At 25.0% G+C, this 20642-nt stretch overlaps 2 protein-coding genes across 2 annotated transcripts; both read left to right on the plus strand.

Annotated features, from left to right (window-relative positions):
* Nucleotides 1-6139: 6139 nt before the first annotated feature.
* LOC130936169 (probable WRKY transcription factor 7) lies at nt 6140-10096 on the plus strand. Its single transcript, XM_057866192.1, has 4 exons — nt 6140-6634; nt 7368-7843; nt 9454-9579; nt 9674-10096. The coding sequence occupies exons 1-4, from the start codon at nt 6302-6304 to the stop codon at nt 9837-9839; spliced, it is 1101 nt and encodes a 366-aa protein (XP_057722175.1). The 5' UTR covers nt 6140-6301; the 3' UTR covers nt 9840-10096.
* A 3475-nt stretch (nt 10097-13571) lies between these two features.
* Nucleotides 13572-15427, plus strand: LOC130935800 (uncharacterized protein At4g06744-like). The gene has a single exon (XM_057865701.1). It carries the CDS (start codon nt 13637-13639, stop codon nt 14888-14890), a length of 1254 nt encoding a protein of 417 aa, XP_057721684.1. The 5' UTR covers nt 13572-13636; the 3' UTR covers nt 14891-15427.
* Nucleotides 15428-20642: the final 5215 nt, after the last annotated feature.

Genomic DNA, 20642 nt, shown 5'->3' on the forward strand with positions numbered 1-20642 from the left:
CTGCCTAACGTGCCACGTGTGCAGCCGTCATGCCAGGTAAGTAGAAGGGAAGCCACGTCAGACTTTTCCGTTGGGTCTGACGGTGGCTTTTTGACGGAGGGACTGATCCGTCCTAATTTTAAGAACGTCAGGGACTTAAATATATTTTCTAATGGTCAGGGACGAAAATGTCTGCGGGGTAAAAAGTCAGGGACTTATTTGTCCTTTTCTCTTTTTTCTATGTCAATTTTTTCTTTACCATTGCTTATGTTATATATTTTTTTGGTGTTGCAGAAACAAATATCATTCAACCGTTTCCATTAAATTACTTTTTTGATGGAGTTACAACATAAAATAAGAATTATTATTATTGAACAAATATTATATGAAGACTATATGTTATTGTTACTTTTTTTAATTATATATTATTTATTTATTAGTATTTAGTATTAATTAGTATAATTTTTAGTAAAATTCGCATTAATTAGGTTTAAATAAATTTATTTTTTAACATATAAGTATATAACTACTTTATCCAGATGAATACAGAACTATTTGTAAACAAGAAATTTAAATATGACCATCGTGAATGTGAATTTAAAATTTAAATGTACAGGAAATTTTCGCCACTGAGGAGATTACAATAAAAAGAAAAGGATAATAAAAACCTTGTAACGAGCTTATAAATTCTTTAAGAACATAAAATTAAGTAAGACTTTTGAAAAAAAAATTATTATAGACTTATAGATCTCTAAATAAAAATACTAAAAAAAGTCTTTGAAAATTACCACGCTTATATGTTTATCTATACTTTCTCTTATTTTTTTAAATTTTTTATCTTATTTTGATATAGACTTATAAGTTTACTATTGCAGTTTTTTAGAGACATATAAGCCTATCACAAAATTTTCTTAAAGAATTTATTTGGTAACTTTTTTAAAAGAGAGTCATTCAGATAAAGACGTCTAAAACGTCTTTTTTTAAAGATGTTTTTTAATAATTAAAATTTAACATATATAATTAATTAAATTGTGTTATTTTAGTCAAAATTAGATCAGATAAATTAATTTGATTGAAAAAATAATAAATCAAATCTTGAGCTGATCTAAATTAATATTATTTTTTTTTATAGAAAATGACTATAATATATTTATTATAAAAAATGACTAAAATATTTCTATTATATATATTAATTTTAAAAATCTTAAATTCTAGCCCTTTACTTCTCTGTCTTATAAAGTTAAGATTTAGAGTTTTTAAAATTAATATATATATATATATATATATATATATTAGGAGTATTTTAGTTATTTTTTATAATAGAGATATTGTAGTAATTTTTTATAAAAAAAAAATATTAATTTAAACCGGTTCAAAATTTAATTTATTAGTTTTTCGGTTAAATTGACTTCTCCGGTCTAATTTTAATAAAAATAGCACAATTTAATTAATTATATATATATTAAATTAATTATTAAAAAATATTTAAAAAAAATGTTTTTGACATCTTTATTTAAGTAATTTTTTTTTAAATTTATAAATCTATTACAATATTTTTAACACTGAGTTATCTTATTACTAACTTGAAAAGTCAACACGTTTAGGACAATTAAGTTACCTATACGAAATTTATTTGAAATTACTCAAACGAGGCCAATTAATTTGTTGATAGTCCTTGGTACCTTATTTGGTGATAAAAATAGTCGTGTCAAACTTTCAATGAATCAGAAAAATCTCATATATTATAATGTTGTTAAACTTATCTTAAAGAATATAACTTTTTGAAAGTCATAGTCTAATCTACATTTATGAGATAAGATTATTCAACTATAATTCCAAAACATAGGTAATTGGTCCCCTCTACCAAATCAAGTATAGTAGTAAAATTCAACAAGCTAAGTCAACACAACAATCCTAAAGTGTTAGAAAATTTTCTGAACCAGGAAAAGTTTGAAATAAATAAAAAAGGATCACTTCTAAAATAAATTAAAGTACTCTTTCAAAATTTAAAAACAGTAAATTTATTTTTATCATCATTAAAAATGAATACCTAGTCGTCTTCTTTATATGAATTTTAAAACGGAAATATTTTTGTTTATTGTCTCAAATATAAATAAAAATAAAAACAAAGATTCATTCAAAGCGTATTTTATATTCAGTGGATTTTGTAATATAAGAAAAATTGATCAAAATCTTCTAAAATAAATAAATGAGTAAAGTGGTAAAGATTTCCAAAATAGTCCATCGTTGACTTCCTAATTGACTAACCCTATCTTATGTTTCACACGTGTAATAATAATAATAATTATAATTATAATTATAACTATAATTACTATTTGTTACCCTTTATTATTTCTTGCTTAATGCTTATTATTACTACTATATATATTCATTCTGCAATTCAACATTCACTTCGTGCTTTCTCTTATATCCATAATCATAAATTTCCCAAAATTATACGATTATTGGAGTTGCATAATCACAAAGTCACAGCAACACAGCAATGCAAGATTATTGTAGGTATTATATATTTATCGAATTTAACTATTATTGTATGTTAAGTCTTTTTAATTTCGTCAATAATTTTGAGTTCTGGCTTCTTAGTCTTATTCTCTTATTATCTTGTCTAATCTGCATATCTTGAGTATTTAAATTTTCAGTTTGGTAATTGCAATTATAATTTGAACAAAAGTTATCAAGGGAAAATAAATGTTTTTATATGCCCAAAAATATATATAATTTATGAAAATAATTATACGTGAGCCTTCACTTATTCAATAATATGTTTTAAAATTACCTTTAGAATAAGCGGATAGCGGCCAAAAACTAATTTATAATAAAAACAAATTTATTTATTACTTAGAATTTGAGCAAGAGGTTTGATTTGTGGGTATTTAACTATTTATCATAATTTAAAAGTAGATATAAGAATTTGCTTTTGTTTAGTTTTAAATAATTATCTTTGATTTTTGTGTGAAAATTTAGTCAAATCAGTCAAATTATCTAATGGCTCTCAGGTATCAACTTCACATGAAGTCGACTACACCTGAGTTTCCACCATATACCAATAAAGTACAAAAGGTTTATGAGGTGATTTACGGAAGAACTATTGTATTTTACATATAAAAAGTGTTTACAAAACAAAGGAGTGGATTAATCAAATTTTCTGAATATAGTTGGATTAGTCAAATTTTTAGTGATATAAATTATTCAATCATTATAAAAAAATAAATATATTTTTATCCTTATTAAAATTAGTTATTTCAGTAGATTATGTTATGGTCGTTATTTGTAAAATATTGCATTTAAACGTATTTTTTACAGCAATTAGTTATAAAATTTTGTTCAAAAGTATTTTTTAAGGTAATTAATTATCAAAACTCAAAAAAATTAATTAACATATTCTTGTATGTCTGTCAATAATTGTGAAAAAAAAATTATTCTAATTTTTTTATTTATAGTAGCTATATTAATGACTAAAGATATATGTCAATAGAAAATATTATAATTTTTTTAAGATTATTCACAAATAACATAGTCTCACTTAATAATCTTTTATTATTATAATCTGTTTATTTCGAAACTAAGTCTTTTATTCCACCTTGTTTGGTGTTGAATTTTATTGTCTTTACCAAAAAAACAAAAAGGGTAAAGCCACAAAAGCCAAAGGAAGTTACGTTTTTCTTCAATTTCTTTTTTCTTTTCTTCTTTACAATTTTTCTTTTCCTTTTATTTTCTTAAAATATCCCTTTAAACTTTTTAAAGTCTTAAAATCGATTATAAATTGTTATCTTAAAAGGCGTGGAAACAAAAATAAAAAATGAAAAGTAAAAAAGAGATTCTGAAAATGTAGATTGATGCAAATTAAAGAAAGGAAACATCGTGTTTTGGAAGATGCCTTTAAAAATATATCAAAGTGAATTTTAATTTCATGTTTATGTCTAATGCTTTCTTTATCTTGTCCTATATATTAGTAAGTTTTTAAAATTAAAGTATATTCATTCCCTCCAAAAGTAGAATACAAAATAATGAAAAGAAAAGAAAAGAAAAGAAAAACAGACACTTGTCACACATGCTTTCAAAAATCAAATATTTTTAGTGGTTGTGAAAGTTTATAGAGTAATTTTGATAAGAGAGGTTGCTTTATACATAGTGACACTAAATAGTTAAGGTATATACATATTATTATTATATTCTTTCTTTTTGTTTGAATTTTCTTCTATGTTAGGTAGAAAAACATACATAGTTCAAATCAAATGTTATCCATATCCATTTAAGTAAAATTATACAATTTATATTTTTTTTCTATAAGATGTATATTTTATTAATCTAACTGTTAAATTATAATAACATATAATAAAGATCATGCATTTATGTCATGTTTGCGAAATTGAATATTAGTAAGCATGTAATTGAGGAACAATTTATTTATTTATATTTTGGAATTGAAATATATATAAATATAAGAAAATAAAATAAAGAATAGACATAAGAAGAAACATATCATATTATATAAGAAAAAATTCAAGATTTGGCTAATTGGTTGAATTTTACTATTGTTAAATTTTCCATACTTGGTTAAAATGAATAACAAATACATATCAAAATTTTATGAAATCATTTTTTTTCATCATATCACAAGTCCTAAAAAAGCTTGAACATTCTAAAATTTCAAGTGGTTTGTGGGTCCCACTTAAGACTCCAAAACTTGCCTTGCATGAAAAGAAGTAAATGGTCAACCATCTATCTTTCTCTCATTATAATATTTTTTTTTTTCAAAAGAAAAAATTTCAATCCAACGGCTAATTAATCACTACCTTTTGACTTTTTTAACTCTATCTGAATCCCGTTGTAGAGGACCCCACCTAAAAGAGAAGGGTCTTCATCCTACTAAGATTGTGCCACGTGTACTTCATCAATTGGAAGATGAGTTTGACCCTTTTGCATCGATGAGACTTTCTCTTTGACCAAATTTTCCATGCATCTCGTTCTATTTTTATTTTGATTATTCGGTGTCATAAAAAATTAAAGTTAAAAATTTAAGTACAGTTTAATTTATGTGAAGTTGATATCTGAGAATCGTTAAATGATTTGATTAATTTGATTAAATTTTTATTTAACAACTTTTAGATATCAACTTCATATAAAGTCGACTTCACTTGAGTTTTCACCAAAATTAAAAACATATTTTTTTTACTTGAGTTTTCACCAAAACTAAAAACATATTTTTTTTTCTCTTCAAACAAGTAGAACATAGCATCATCACCATGCATTGTTAAACAAAGGATTATATTATGCTAGTTTATTTTTTTATTTATATTTTGTATAATCCTTTCGTAATTGTATTTGAAAAGATATGGGTGTGGTCCTGTGGAACCTGGATTTAAAAAATAAAAATATTCAATGGAAAATTTCTTATGATAGTAAATGCTACATTTATATTTGCTTTGAAATTTCTCGTTGATTTTTCATAATCTTTAATTGTACTATAATTATAATGCTAATATTGTAATCTGATCCGTACGTACCTTGAAAAAACTATATATTTAGTGTTCTTATGTCAACATGATATAATTATTAACTGGTAGTGAAAAATAGTAATATACTATTATTTAATCAAATATTGTACTTATACAACTTTTAAGATATATTTATTATTGAGCTAAACAATTTTACTAATTTAATTCATATATATTATATTAAGATTCGATAAACATATAAAGTTAGAAGAAATATAGGAACTAATAATTTTAAATGATCAATATTAGTTAAATGTTTTATGGTAAATTTTTTAAACACTTATTATTATTATTATTATTATTATTATTATTATTATTATTATTATTATTATTATTATTATGAAGTATTTGAAGTTTAGAATTTAAAATTTGAGATTTAGTATTTAGAATTTAAAATGTAGGATTGAAAAAATTTGAATTGAATGATATTAATTGAAATAAAAAAAAAACTCTTTATTTAAACTCATAAAGTTAATAACTTTACTATATTTGACCATAAATAATTACTTGTTAGAAAGAAATGATTATATTATTATACATTGAAATTATAAACAACTTAATTAAATCCTTATAAATATGTGAAGCATTTTTCTTTGACTACCACCTTTTATCATCTTCGTCTACATTTCTGCTTTTCTCCTACCTTCTTAAGAAACCAAAAAGATTCAACCTCACTATTCTAAATAAATATATATATATATATATATATATAAATAAAGAATTATGTAGTTTATATGTATATGTATATATATAAGTCCATAGTAACGGTGGTATTTTGTTAATTAAGCTTATTGTTTATTATTATGGCTGTGGAGTTTATAACCGGTTATGATCGTGGTGGTGATGGTGATCATAGTTTTGTCGGTAACAACGATGCAACGAGGGTGGCGGCGGCGGGAGAAGCAGCTTGTGGTGGCATTCAGAGTGTTGAGAAGCTCATGGACATGATTTCAGAACAAAAACATGAAGAAAATGATGATTATTCATCACTTGAAAAACAAGAATTTGCAGGTGTTGCTGTTTCAATTCTTGACAACAACAACAAACCAAGAACAAGATTATTGGGCCATGCTCGTTTCAGAAGAGCTCCATCAACAACTACTCTTCTTCCTAATAATCTTCAATTGCAGCAAATGGTAACTTTTTTTTTTTCCTCTTTCCATTCTATAAATTCCACGCCTTAAATTTCTTCATTTATCGGTTATACTATGTGTATATCAAAATTAACTACTAAAGTTAGTTACTAGTATAAAATATATATTGGAATATAAATATATTATGATAATAAATTAAACTATACATATATTTATACACAAATACATTGGTAATTGATTTTAGTGGCTGATTTTAGTGTATAAATAGCATTTCTCGTCATTTATAAGTAGTATTAACTATTAAGTATACTATATTAATATTTATTAAATTTTCTTTTATCTTCACCTCAAACTAAATATCAGTATTAGAGATTTTTTTTGTAATTTACTTTTTCCTCTTGTATATTTCCTGAGAATAATTTGGATAAATTAAGGATACAATTTTAGGTTATTTATTTTAATAAAAAAAATTTTATCAGTAGTTAACCAAAAATATTTTGATTATCAGACTAAAAAATTAGACTGATCTAATAGTTAAAAATACTAATTAAAATTCTACTAGCCTTAGTAAATTTTAATATAATGATAGGATTTACTAAGGGGAAAAGCAAAATTTATTTACATATTCAAAATTTTAAAATTATGAATCCAAAAATTTATGTTAACTTATCCATTTATAATAGAGTGTAATTTATTGTTGTTGTAGTGGTATATTATTTTTTAAAAAATAATAATTGTCAAATGAAACTTATCTTCATGTTGTTTCTTTTTTTAGGATCATGAAAAAGAAACAATCAATGCAACAAGATTTTTTGAATTATCCAAAGAAAAAGATGGTTTTTCTCCACAACAAAGAAGTAAGGAGGAGCAAGTTTCTTCTTCTTCTGCTTTCAAGCTTTATTGTCCTACATCAATTCTACCCCCTCTGCCTCAAAGGAATAGCAATAATTACCATGATTACCCTTCAAGATTTTCCCATAATCAAAAGAACAATAATGTTGAAGCAAACAATGGCTCTTCTACAAGCATTGACTTTTCTACAACCAACTCTTGTACTTACTTGTCAACGTTGACTAATAATATTGATGATGATCATAGCTTGCAAATTCAAAGGGTGTCACTTAATAAGGGTTCTTCTTCTTATATGCAAAAACCACCCTTATCCAATTCATCTTTGAATAAGAGGAAGTGCAATTCATTGGATAATAATGTTCAATCCTCCTCTTCAAAGTGCCATTGCTATAAGAAAAGGTAATATTACTGCTACACTGCTACTATATAAATATACATGTTACATGTAAATATTTAGGATTTTTTTTAGAAATAAAATAAAAAAATTTATATTTCTCCAAATACCATTTTTAAATTTTAATTCCCTAAATACGATTTTTTTTTTTTAGAGTAAGTTTGCTGCATCCCCACAAACTCTATAAAAAAATTTTCGAAGGTGCGGCAAACTTGCTTTAAACCAAAATAAAAAAGTTCATATTTGGAGAGTTAAAGTTCAAAAAGGGTGTTTGGGGAAATATAAATTTTTTATTTCTGAAAAAAATCCTAAATATTTACATGCATTTATAATTTTCTTTTATTTGGAGCTAATTATTATTTATATTTTATTAATTACTAGCTTGCTGGTTTCAACTTTTGAAAGAAAATAAAATTATAACTTAAGCTTGAATTTTCATATACATTTAAAAATAATAAAATTAAAATTTTTTTTATTTGAAACTTACTCTTTTTAACTTTCAAAAAAGTTGGAAAAATTGACCATATATATATATATATATATATATATATATATATATATATATATATATATATATAGTTTCTTTTAATTAAGAAATGACAATATGTGAAAGTTATTTATATTTATCAATTTTCTGGACAGAGATACTAATAGCTATAGAAACTATATATATATATGGTCCATTTTTCCAACTTTTTTTTTCACAATATATATTATACAAGGGAATCTTACCTATATAGATCATCGAATCTATCAATATTTTCAAAATGCAAAACTCCTAACATAATGATATTTACATGATGGGTTACCAATATTAGAATAATGTAAAATAACATGTAATAAAAGAAATAGAAAAGAGATGAATCAGGGAGAAAGAATACTGATTATTAATACACCATAGATAAGTGAAATTGATTTTAGAAAAATGTTGGAGGACCATTAAATTTATTATTTTTTGTCATTACTTTTTGTCATTAATTCAAAATTTTTAATTTTAATTTAACAATATATTTTAACTTACATTTTTAAACTTTAAGGTAGCGTTTGTTTTGAGGTATTGAGACCGAGATTGAAAAATTGAGACTCAGTATCATATTTATTGGTACAGACACTGGTATTAAAATTTCAGTCTCTATCTCCAAAATTTCAGTATTTCAGTACTTCCAAAAAGTAGGAACACAGAAGACTAAAATTTTTAGAAATGAAAACTGAAATTTTAATAATATTTTATACCTAAAATATCCTCATTTCAATTAATTAATTCCAATTTTACCCTTTGTGCAAATTAAATTAGAGTTCTATTCTTGTTTTAATTTCTGTCTCCCACTTTGCACCAAACAAAATACTAGATTTATTTCAATATCTGTCTCTCAATCTCCATCTTTCTATCTCTGTCTCTCCACCAAACACTACCTACCGGCTAATTGATGGCCAAAAATAATAAATTCTTATGGTTCTAGTATTCCTTTTTATTTTAATTTGTTGTAGATGTGTCTAAATTAGAATGTCCTAAATTCATAGCTGTATTTTTTAAGACATGTCTTGTGTAAATCATTAGCATTTCATGTCCTTAATTATATAACAATTAAGCATTGAATTAATGACGATGATGCAGGAAATCGAAGTTGAAGAGAGTGATTAGAGTGGCAGCAATTAGTTCAAAGACTGCTGATATTCCATCAGATGATTTCTCTTGGAGAAAATATGGTCAGAAACCTATTAAGGGCTCTCCTCACCCTAGGTACTTATGTTAGCTAAATTCTTATTTTTATTACCAAAATTTTTTGAAAATATCACAACGGATTTAATTTGTTTTTGAAAAATTATATTTTCAGGGGTTATTACAAATGTTCGAGCGTGAGAGGATGCCCTGCTCGTAAACACGTGGAGCGTGCAGTAGACGATCCAAACATGCTTGTGGTAACTTATGAAGGAGAACACAATCATACATTAACACATGATGATTATGCTAATGATGCTGTTATCCTCCAATCATCTTAATTAGTATATGTTAAGAAGTCTAGATAAGCTTATCTTGAATTAGTAATAGTTTATAATTAAATTTATATAAATTATATATATATATAGCTTAAGAAAGAATCAGTTATATTTTCCAAAGTATAGTAGTGGTGTATGTATAGTAATCTTTCACAAGTCTTCTTGGAATATTGTAATTTTTGTTGTAATTACCTTTCTGATTGGTCAACAATCTGACTTATTAGAGGCCATACCAATGTGTTTATAGGAATTTTTTTTATGGGTTGCCTTTTTTTTAATATATATATATTTTGAAATTTGTTGAAATATAGTATATATTTAATTGGAAATATATTGTTGAAACACTATATATGTTGAATTTTTCTATACAACGTTCACCACATTTTTAAGAGTTAAATCCTCTTAAAAGATTGTTATCTAGATGCTTCTAACTTCAAACTTAAAGGTAATAATTTTGATAAGATACATATATAATAATTAAATATTTACTATGTTTATTTTTAAATTATTTTTTTATAAATTTAATATTAATAATAATTAATTATAATAAAAGTACATAATATATGTATTTGGTTATATTAACATTATATAATAGAATAAAATTATTATTAAAAAAATATTTTATAATAAATTTTACATATTCTTTATATACTCTTATTATAATTAATTATTAAAATAACATACTATTTTTATCTAAAGTTATATATTTTGTCCATAATTTACTTAAAATTCACTCTTAAATAATTTCAGAATTCTGCATGAATTTGAAAAGGATGCAAAAAGCCAAAGGTCAAAGGGGTTGGAAAATAATGTTGTCTTGTTTTCAATTTGTCTAAGTTTGGACATTACAAGGATAAGGATGAAGCCAAAGAAGGATACGTCAATTTTTGGCAGCCCTTAACACAGATTTTGTTGACTTTTAAATTGACCTGCGTAGCATAACAAAAGAAAAATGACGAGAATAATTGGAAGAGAAGTTTTTTGAGCCAACTATTTTTGTTATTTTTGTTTATTATTTAGTTATTATATTAAATTATTTTTAATAAATAAATTATTTATTTATGTATATAAATTTTAAAAAATATGAATACAAATTATATTAATTTATGTATATAAAATTTTGATAATATATGTATAATTATATATTTTTTGTAATATCTATAAATATGATATGAGTATAAATTATTAATGACTTAGTTAAAAATAATATTTATTGAATACGTGGTGTTCGAATTTAAAAATCTTTTGTTGATATTATTTAGTACATTGTTAAAATTTCGTTCCACTTATAGAAATTTATTTAAATTTAAATGAACTATTTTTCACCTAATATTTTCTTTTGTCATAATCAACAAACATTGGATAAAACAATGAAAATAAATATTTTTACTCTTATTTTAATATTTTTTAATAAATTCATGCATACATACAACATAAAAAAATCATATGTAGAATAACATTATTAAACATAGGAGTAAGCGTTATTATTTTTCTAAAACATTTTTGCTAGCCAATATCATCCAATACAGCTAGGTTTAGAACATCATCATCTAGCATGATATCTTCTCTCTATTTTTCTTATATAATTGATTGGGTGTTATTTTCAGAAAATTACTTAATATGAATAAATTTTTTTAATGGACCAAAAGATTTTTTTGGTATACAAGGACCAAAATGTTTATACCAATCTTATTTAGGGCTAACAAACTTGTTTGAGTTTTCTTTGAGTAGAAGGCCCATAAGGATGGAGAAAGTGCCACTCCTAGTCTCCTATAGTGTATTGGGCTATTCTTTTGGGTCTTTTTTTTATGGTATGTCCTAATTTATCACGAATTTGAGTTCTATTTATTGGTTAATGAGTGTTGCATATATAAGGCGAAATTTAAACTCTTAACACTTATTTAAACAGACAAGTAAATTGACCGACTACTCGACCAACCCAACTTGATTTCTTTTGGATCTATTTAATGTCCACTTTGATTAGTTGAATTTTTATTGAAGGCCCATAACCCATAAAGATGCATGTAATGTTATCTTTAAATTGGTGTGAAAAAAAATATTCTGAAATTATAGAGGACTACTACCTATATTTTAATTATTTTCTTAGAAAAGTGATAATGCTACTTTTTCTTATAAGATTTTTTTCAAATTACTCTCTATCTATTTATCATAGTGAAAAGATAAATATTTATTATGAGGATACCTTTAATATAACATATAAAAAAAAAATTTTAAGTGTATCGAAAATATCAGTATTTCAGTTATTTTAACAATTAATTTTAATTAATATATATTATATATATATTTTTTATAATTCAGATCAACGATTAAAATAACTAAAACACCGGTATTTTCAGTAAATTTTAAACTCTTCCTAACCTATAATAGAGAAGCGTGTTCTTAATAATTTTCTGTTTAAGCGAGGACACTTGCATAGTGACGTAGTGTGGTGTCCAGTTTATGGTTTTCTAGCCACTAATGGAAGGTTAATCATGTTTTTATTATATATTTTAGTACTCATATTATCAATAACCAAGGTGTTGTTATTGAACACAGCTAAAAACAAGGTGTTCTTTTGTCACCTAGAAAAAACAAGTGTTTCTTTTACTAGACCCAAACCTTTATATATATATAAAATATATTAATATATATATCCTTTTATGAAAACAAAAGTGATTTTGAACCGAAAGTAGTGATAGAACTTTGTTTAATGTTTAGATAAGGATCAATTTTCAGAAACAAAATTTTAATTAATATGACGTGGGTGTGACGACATACTGGAAAGTAGAACAATAGTAGTAAATTAATTATTGGACCAAAGTTAATGGACAGTAAATTAATTATATTTTAAGTTTGAGTAGTTTCAAATTTAATTATAAAATTCATTTTCATGTAACAACACACTATTTTTTAATGTCAAATAATATTATACATCTAAGTTTTTTTATTAACTAAATTTAATTAAGTTAATTAATTATAACAAAAATTAGTTATGATTAATATTATTTAAAATCTTATTATTTAATTTAATTAGACTTAGTTAAATTTAATTCATAAAAAAATTTAAATATGTATTATTATTTTCTAATTTATTGTTATATTATAAAAATAGATAAATTTTAAATTTATTATTTAAAAAATTATTTAAACGTATGATGAATAATTTTGTAAGAATTTTTATACTATTAATTATATCAAAATCAAACTCTCTAATTGTGATTGTTCATAAATTTAATTTATCTAATCAGTCAATTGTATGCTTAAAAAAATACTAAATAGTCAAAACCATATGTAAATATACATTAAAGATAATTTTGTTTAAATATCAAAGTTTTTATAAAAAATTGTGACGTTTGTAACACTTTTTTAATTTTTATGTGCAATCTATATCCGTAATTTATTTTCTTTTCTCCAAACAATATTATAAATATACATAAATTTAGTCCGAATCATGTTATATATTTTAAAAAAGTACTAATAAATTAATTATTAAAATAAAATAAATATTAAAATAAATTAAATAATATATATATATATACACAAATACAAAATAATTTATATAATAACTGAATTTTACTGCGCAACGTAATATTTTTATCCATATATATATATATATATGATTCTAGAAGCTTCATTTGGCATTATTATCTGTCCAATGATTTGTTTATGCACACACTCACTCACACCCTAAAAGTGCTTCAATTTAAGTGTGGCCTAACTTCATTTTTTCTTTCTACCCACTTTCTTGCCCTTTAAAACTTTGAATGTTACTCACCAAATTTTAGTTAGGATCATACAACATGATGAGTATCCACTCAAAAAAATTCTCAATCTCAAGAACTTTGTACAATCTCTTATTGTTAATGTCCCTTCTTTTTATTACCCACACATCAGCACTATACAACACAAAAAACAAAGGCCACAGAAACAAAAGTGTTGCCAAATCAGTTCCAATTGTAGCAGCAACATCTCCAATTTCTCCACCTCTAGTGTTTGCAGATCAAAGGCTTCAATTAATATATCCAGTGATCCAAAAATTCAAGTCCACCATAACTTTAGATCCCTTAGGAGTTACAAAAACTTGGGTAGGTTCAGATATTTGTAGGTACAAAGGTTTCTATTGTGACACTCCACCATACAATAGTTCAGCCGTTGCCTTAGCCTCAATTGATTTCAACGGTTTTCAACTTGTTGCACCTACCCTTGATGGATTCATAGATCAATTACCTGATATTGCTCTGTTCCATGCAAATACCAACAATTTTAGTGGAACAATCACACCCCAGATTTCAAAATTACCTTATCTTTATGAGCTTGATCTTAGTAACAATCAATTATCAGGTCCATTTCCTCTGGCTGTTCTAGGAATGGAAACGTTAACGTTTTTGGACATTAGGTTCAATTTGTTCTCTGGGGCAGTTCCACCACAGATTTTCACACAGAATCTTCAAGTTTTGTTCATCAACAACAACATATTTAATCAGAGTTTGCCTGATAACTTAGGATCCACTCATATTTTGTTGCTAACCTTAGCAAACAACAAGTTCAACGGTCCAATTCCAACAAGTCTTCCAAAGGCTTTAGCCACACTCACTGAAGTGTTGCTATTGAACAACCAGCTAACAGGTTGTTTGCCTTATGAGATTGGTTACCTTCAAGAGGCAACGGTTTTTGACGTTGGGAATAACCAATTGACAGGTCCGTTGCCATTGTCATTGAGTTGTCTTGAGAAGGTTGAGGTTCTGAATTTTGGTGGGAATTTGTTGTATGGTATGGTGCCTGAAGTTGTGTGCGCAAGTTTGATGGGCAATTTGGTAAATTTCTCACTTTCAGATAACTATTTCAATGCTGTGGGACCCATTTGTAGGGTTTTGATTGAGAGAGGAGTTCTTGATGTTACAAAGAATTGCATTCCTGATCTTCCATTCCAGAGATCAATTCTTGAGTGTGCTCAATTCTTTGCACAACCAAGGATGTGTCCATTGATGTGGTATCATAGTTTCATCCCTTGCAAGCTTCATTTTCATAACACTCCACTTTCTTCTATACCCTAGTTAATTAGTACTTAGATTGCATTTAATTTCCATTGCTTCATCTAAAATTGTTTGGTAATGAGACTGTATAGAAAAAGCAAAATATTATTAATCAAACGTGCAGGTATTTTTACATGAAGTTGATACTTGATAATTATTAAATAATAATTTAATCAAATATATCAAATTATTTCAGGGTTATCGACTATCAACTATAAATGAAGATAATTTCTTTTTTTATTTGGTGATATGCTTTAGATAAGATTTTTATATAATTGGTGGATTGACTTTTTTTATTTACATGAGTAATTACATTTAAATTGAAAAAGAAAACATTTATTTCCTTCAAATTTTGGTCCATGTGCTGCAAGGCATGCATATAATGGGTTGCAATTATTTGTTTAATTGCTTTGTTTTGTGTGTAATGATGTATAATTATTCCATCTAATAATTTATCATATCAATGTGTGGCAAGTCATAATTACTTCAAAGTCACATACCTTTCATAGTTTCATATGCCATAATCTTCTGCTTTTATATGATTGTTATTATTGTTTTTTCCCCGGTACAGATAATGTAGCTATGAGGGTTTAATTAGATATAGTCATCAATCTTTTTAGCTATATTTTTTTAAATTATCCTAAATTTTAAATTAAAAAAAGATTTTTATATTACAATTAAAAAATAAATTAAAAATTTGATAAATATTGACTAACTAAAAATTAATTATCTATACTTATTCTTCTAAATATCAACTTTTCAAATCTCAAATTCAAAAACGTTTAACCAAGAAGAATAATAGTGGAATAATAAGATATATTCATATATACAATAATAACACCAATTATTACATACCCGAACCAAAATAAATTGTTGAATGATTTCAATATAACAAGTATCCAAATGTTTTTATTTTTCACGGTATTTTTCAGTTCGACAAGTTAAAGACTAATTCGTTACGGTATTAAATTTCATTTAAAAATTTGTTACTGACTAATAAATTATTGCTGTATGCACAAAATAAAATTCAAATTTTCGATATTTACTTAAGTAGACTAATAATTTAACTATTAAACCAACCTAATTTAGTTATAAGTATCCAAATGTTATGGCAGCAATAGTAATGACAATCGAGCATTTGGCAAATTAACCGTGGGATAAATTCAAAATAAATACCTCGGATATTGCAAAATTAATAAGGGGGTATAAGAACGGTAATTTTAAAAAGATAAAAAAAAGTTTAAATTTATTTTTTTAAAATATTTATTAATAATAACAATAATTAATAAATATTAAATAAAGTAATTTTAGACTATTTTGACTAAATTTTTATTGTCTCTAAAATATTATTGAAAAAAAAAACTATGTCTGTCTTTCAAAACCTTAAATTACAAGTATTACTCTGGCTATTACTATTGAACAATATTAATATTCGAAGGTTGTTAAGATAAAGTGCTTGGACAATCTTAAATGAGGAGAAAAAATGCCAAGAAAAGGGGCTTTCTCCAAAGCATCATGAACATGGTCCTAAAATTGTTAGCTTTTTTTATATATTTATTTTTATTTATTTATTTATTTTTTCGAGTATCACATTATCTTGTCTTTCCTTCTGAAGGCGGTGTGGCAAATGGCACCCACATGAAAAAGAAATAATTAAGTAATTCAATTCATATATGTGTGAAAAGTTAATTAGGTGAAGATAAAATAATGTGTTGATACCCACTTAGTGATCATCATAATCAAACTACTTAGCACACACTATTTCTGATAATATAGTTGCACATGTTCATGTCTATTCAATATCTAAATAGAAAGAGTGCGGATTATTTATCATTAGAATAAGTACATATAATTAATTTTTAATTAGATACTTTTTAAATTGTAAAATTAATTTTAATCCTCATCATTTTTCAGAAAGTTAATTTAAGATTTAGAGTTGCTATTTAGGATTACAATTTAAAATTAATTTTTTTTTGTGATTCTTTAAAATTTGAAGTTTAAAATTTAGAATAAAAAATAAATTTTAAAAATTAATTAATATTAACCGAAACTTTCTTATTATTAAGCTCTTATTATCAGGTACCACAATTTTAGTGTCTAAAGCTTTTGAAATAATAAAAATCTAAGCAAACGAAAAACCTAGACAATTCAGTATTTTAATTTTTAAATATATATACAAGGAAGAAGGAACTACCAAATAAATGTTTTTCTTTCTATTTTTTTTATATTTTGGTACATGCATGATGATTTTATTTCTTTGGCAACCTTAAATGATTGATGAGACAAGTTGCTGTTCTTGAATTGACACAAGGAAAAAGAAAAGAAAATTAAAAGCAATAATGAAGGTAAAGGGGAGTTACAAGGCAAAATTTACTCAACTACTCCCATACAATTTGGAAGTAAATAATAAATGGGATAATAATGTGATTATTGCATGTTTGCTTTGCATCCATGCATGGCCATGCTTTCCAGCTCAAAAAGGTTCCTTTAGATTAGATATATTATTATTAATTTTTATAATTTAACAACAGTATGTAGCGTTAGCCTTGTCACTGGCCACTGTTCTTAATTTTGTCACATATTTAAATGTCAACAAAACGGGCAGCAATACCAAGATAAGCTAACCCTAGTGGCTGCTTATTTTATGTCCGGAAATCAATCATGACGCTTCGTATTTTTATATATTTTTGGAAGAATTTTTAAGTGTACTTAAAATATTATTGTTGTAATAATTTTAACGATTAATTTTAATTAAAATATATATAATATATTAATTAAAATTATTAAAATATTAATGTTTTAGATACACTTAAAATTTTTCGTATATTTTTAAGATTTTAATTAACCAAAAGTAATATTGATTGAAGTATTTTAAAATGAATTTTTTAATTGATACAAGGATACAATTTGCACCCACGCACATGCATGTTTTATATAAAAAATTGTTAGAACTATATTTAATACTCTATCTGTAGTTAGTTTCCAATATACATTAATTTCTCTTAATTTATCCTTTTTTTAATATCAAAATATATATTTTTACTGTTATTTATTTTTTATTCCATGACTTATTTAATAAAGATAATTCTTGAAGTGCTAGTAAAGTAGTGAGTTTGATTCGTAATTTAGTAAAGAAGTTTCACATTATTTTTGCTATGCATCAATCTTTATTTTCTTTTTCGTTTTGTTTGCATCGGGTTCCACCTCCAGTTTATTCTGTTAAATTAAATTGTGGTGCTAGTTATTTTGCTCTTTTTGGCTATGCTGATTTTGATTATATTATTTGCAATTCTGATGGATGTTGGTTGAAAGGTTGCACTGGAAAAGTTAAAATGTGCAGTGTTCTTTTTGCTGCAATTTGAAGAGATTTACTTTTAACTTGGGATAATGGATTTCGTGAGGTTATTTGTGAAACAGATTGTTTAGAAATTCTTTTCTTGATAAATCAAAGAATGCTTGATAAGGATATTTCAGAATAAGATTTAACAAAGCATATACAGAAGGTTATGAATTGAAATTGACAAGTTTCTATTTTTTTAATTCAAAAAAATGCAAATAGTGTTACAAATTATATGGCTAGAGCAACTGCTTTTGACGTGTACATTTATTCGAATTAGAGTCAACCATAAAGTGAGCTTTAACATCTAATAGATTTAAATATAAATTTAATCAATTAATTTAATTTTATCTTTATTTTTTTTCTTCCTGCTCTATTTAATTACCCAAAATTTTACTTTTTATCCCTTTATTGATACATGAGAATTCGTGTGCAAAACTGCAAATGAATAAGAGTTCACATGCATTAATGAAGAAAATGAGGAGGTCATACAAAAAAGGCGCAAGCCATGACAGTGAGGCGGTCAACAGCGCTCTTAGGGCACAGATGACGGAGCATACCGATCGTCTTTGGTTCTTCAATTCGATTTTTAAGATTTTTGAGTACGTCAACGGACTTTTCTGATATTCTTGAGATTTCGGATATCCTTTTAAAGTCATGGCAAATTTTTTATCCAATTCAATCAATCATAGTATTTGCGGACATGTTTTTACATTGATATGCGTATTTTTTTTTTTAATCTTTTTATATGTTGTATTTTCTCTGACAATATAAAATCACATTCTTACGTTATGTTTGTTACGGTAAAAAATATGAGGGATTTGATATGGGAAAAAGAAATAGAAAGAAAATAAATATTTTTATTTGTTTGATTTTAAAAGAATATGAGATGGAAAAATATAACAGTAACAAAAAGTGATGTGAGTTAAGCAAAAAAAATTTTTCTCAACTAAAGAGAGAAAAGGGAAGGAAAATTTATTTGGTCATTCTATTTCATCATTCTAAACACATTTATAAAAATTAAATTTTACTTTTATTTCTTTTTTTTCTATTTCTTTTTACTCAATTTCTCTCCTTTCTATTTCTTTTCACTCCTAAACAAAGCATTTGTATATGGTAAAAATTTCTAGAATCAAATCATTGTTATTGAAAATATAATTTGAAGGATCTTTTTTATTTTCATTATTAGTACCATTTACTATAAATACATTATCTCTATTAATATTTGTTTGAGAGGAAAATGGAAGAAAAGAAAATGGGAAGAAAAATGATTATTTTTCATTGTTTGATTGAGGAGGAAAATTAAAGAAAAAAGAAAATGAATGAAAAAAAATTGATGGACCCACCGTTTTTTTTTTCCTCCAACATTGGAAAGAAAATGGAGAAAAAATTAATATTTCTCTTTACTTCCAATACTATCCCTTTACTTTTTTAATATATTTTATAATATAGAGATAAAATTATCTTTTTATAATATTTCTTTTCTTCTTATTTTTCTTCCATCCAAACATATCTAAAGAAAATAAAAATTCACTCAATTTCTTTTTTTTTTTTTCTTCCTCTTTATTTTTTTACTGATTTTATTAAGCATCTTAATATATGTAGTGTTAGTGCTTCTGAATTTATTGTAAAAGAGAATTATATATGCATTAAAGAAAAATTGTGTCTACTGTGTTTATCTCTCTAATTTTTTATTCAATAATTTGTGTGTTATGCCCATGTATTAAAATAGTGTACATTAATTGACCAAGCTTTAATAATGAATCTTGTGTGAAAACTATTAATGTCTAATGTGAACAAGTGAACAAATGTGTTTAATCATCATTTTCTTATTCTCGCTGGGTGCCATTCTAGCATTCACGCTCTTTGCGAGAAGCCTTTTAAAAACAGTTTCAGCCTTTATCTCGCTACATGTAAGATGCTTTGCTTTCAATCTTCTCACAGGCGAAAAAGTTCTAGCAGTAATTAGAAAAGTCTAGACCCACTATACAGGAGTACAATACCTTTTAGCCTCGTCTTGAGGTATAACTCCAACATCATTTTTATATTAATATTTTTTTTTGTCACAAAAATGACTATCAATAAATTCAAATTCTATGCCATAAGAACCATGTGATTCCCAAAAGAGTTACAGAGAGGATCAAAGGAATCTTAGAGTATTTATTTATTTTAGTCTCTAAATAATTTGGATCAAATTTTTTAATTTTCAATTAAAATTAATTACTTAATTAGTTTCTAACAATTAATTTCGTCAGTCACTTAAGTTATTTGTTCCGTCAATTCTAACGGAAAATAAAACGGTCCCTACAACTCTAATAGAGGATAAAATAATCTCTGTCCTCTCTGTTCGAAAACAACGCCGTTCTCTTCCAATTTTCATCGTACATTGATTAACTCTAACATTCATACTCTCATTCTTCACCTTCATAGTCTTTT

This window comes from Arachis stenosperma, chromosome 6 (genome assembly GCF_014773155.1).
Source record: "Arachis stenosperma cultivar V10309 chromosome 6, arast.V10309.gnm1.PFL2, whole genome shotgun sequence".
NCBI classification, from domain to species: domain Eukaryota; kingdom Viridiplantae; phylum Streptophyta; class Magnoliopsida; order Fabales; family Fabaceae; genus Arachis; species Arachis stenosperma.

Coding starts and splice junctions, on each gene's coding strand:
- LOC130936169 (XM_057866192.1), top strand. CDS start 6,302: ATGGCTGTGGAGTTTATAACCGGTTATGATCGTGGTGGTGATGGTGAT. Junction 6,635..7,367: donor ATCTTCAATTGCAGCAAATG/GTAACTTTTTTT, acceptor TTCTTTTTTTAG/GATCATGAAAAAGAAACAAT. Junction 9,580..9,673: donor AAGGGCTCTCCTCACCCTAG/GTACTTATGTTA, acceptor TTATATTTTCAG/GGGTTATTACAAATGTTCGA.
- LOC130935800 (XM_057865701.1), top strand. CDS start 13,637: ATGATGAGTATCCACTCAAAAAAATTCTCAATCTCAAGAACTTTGTAC.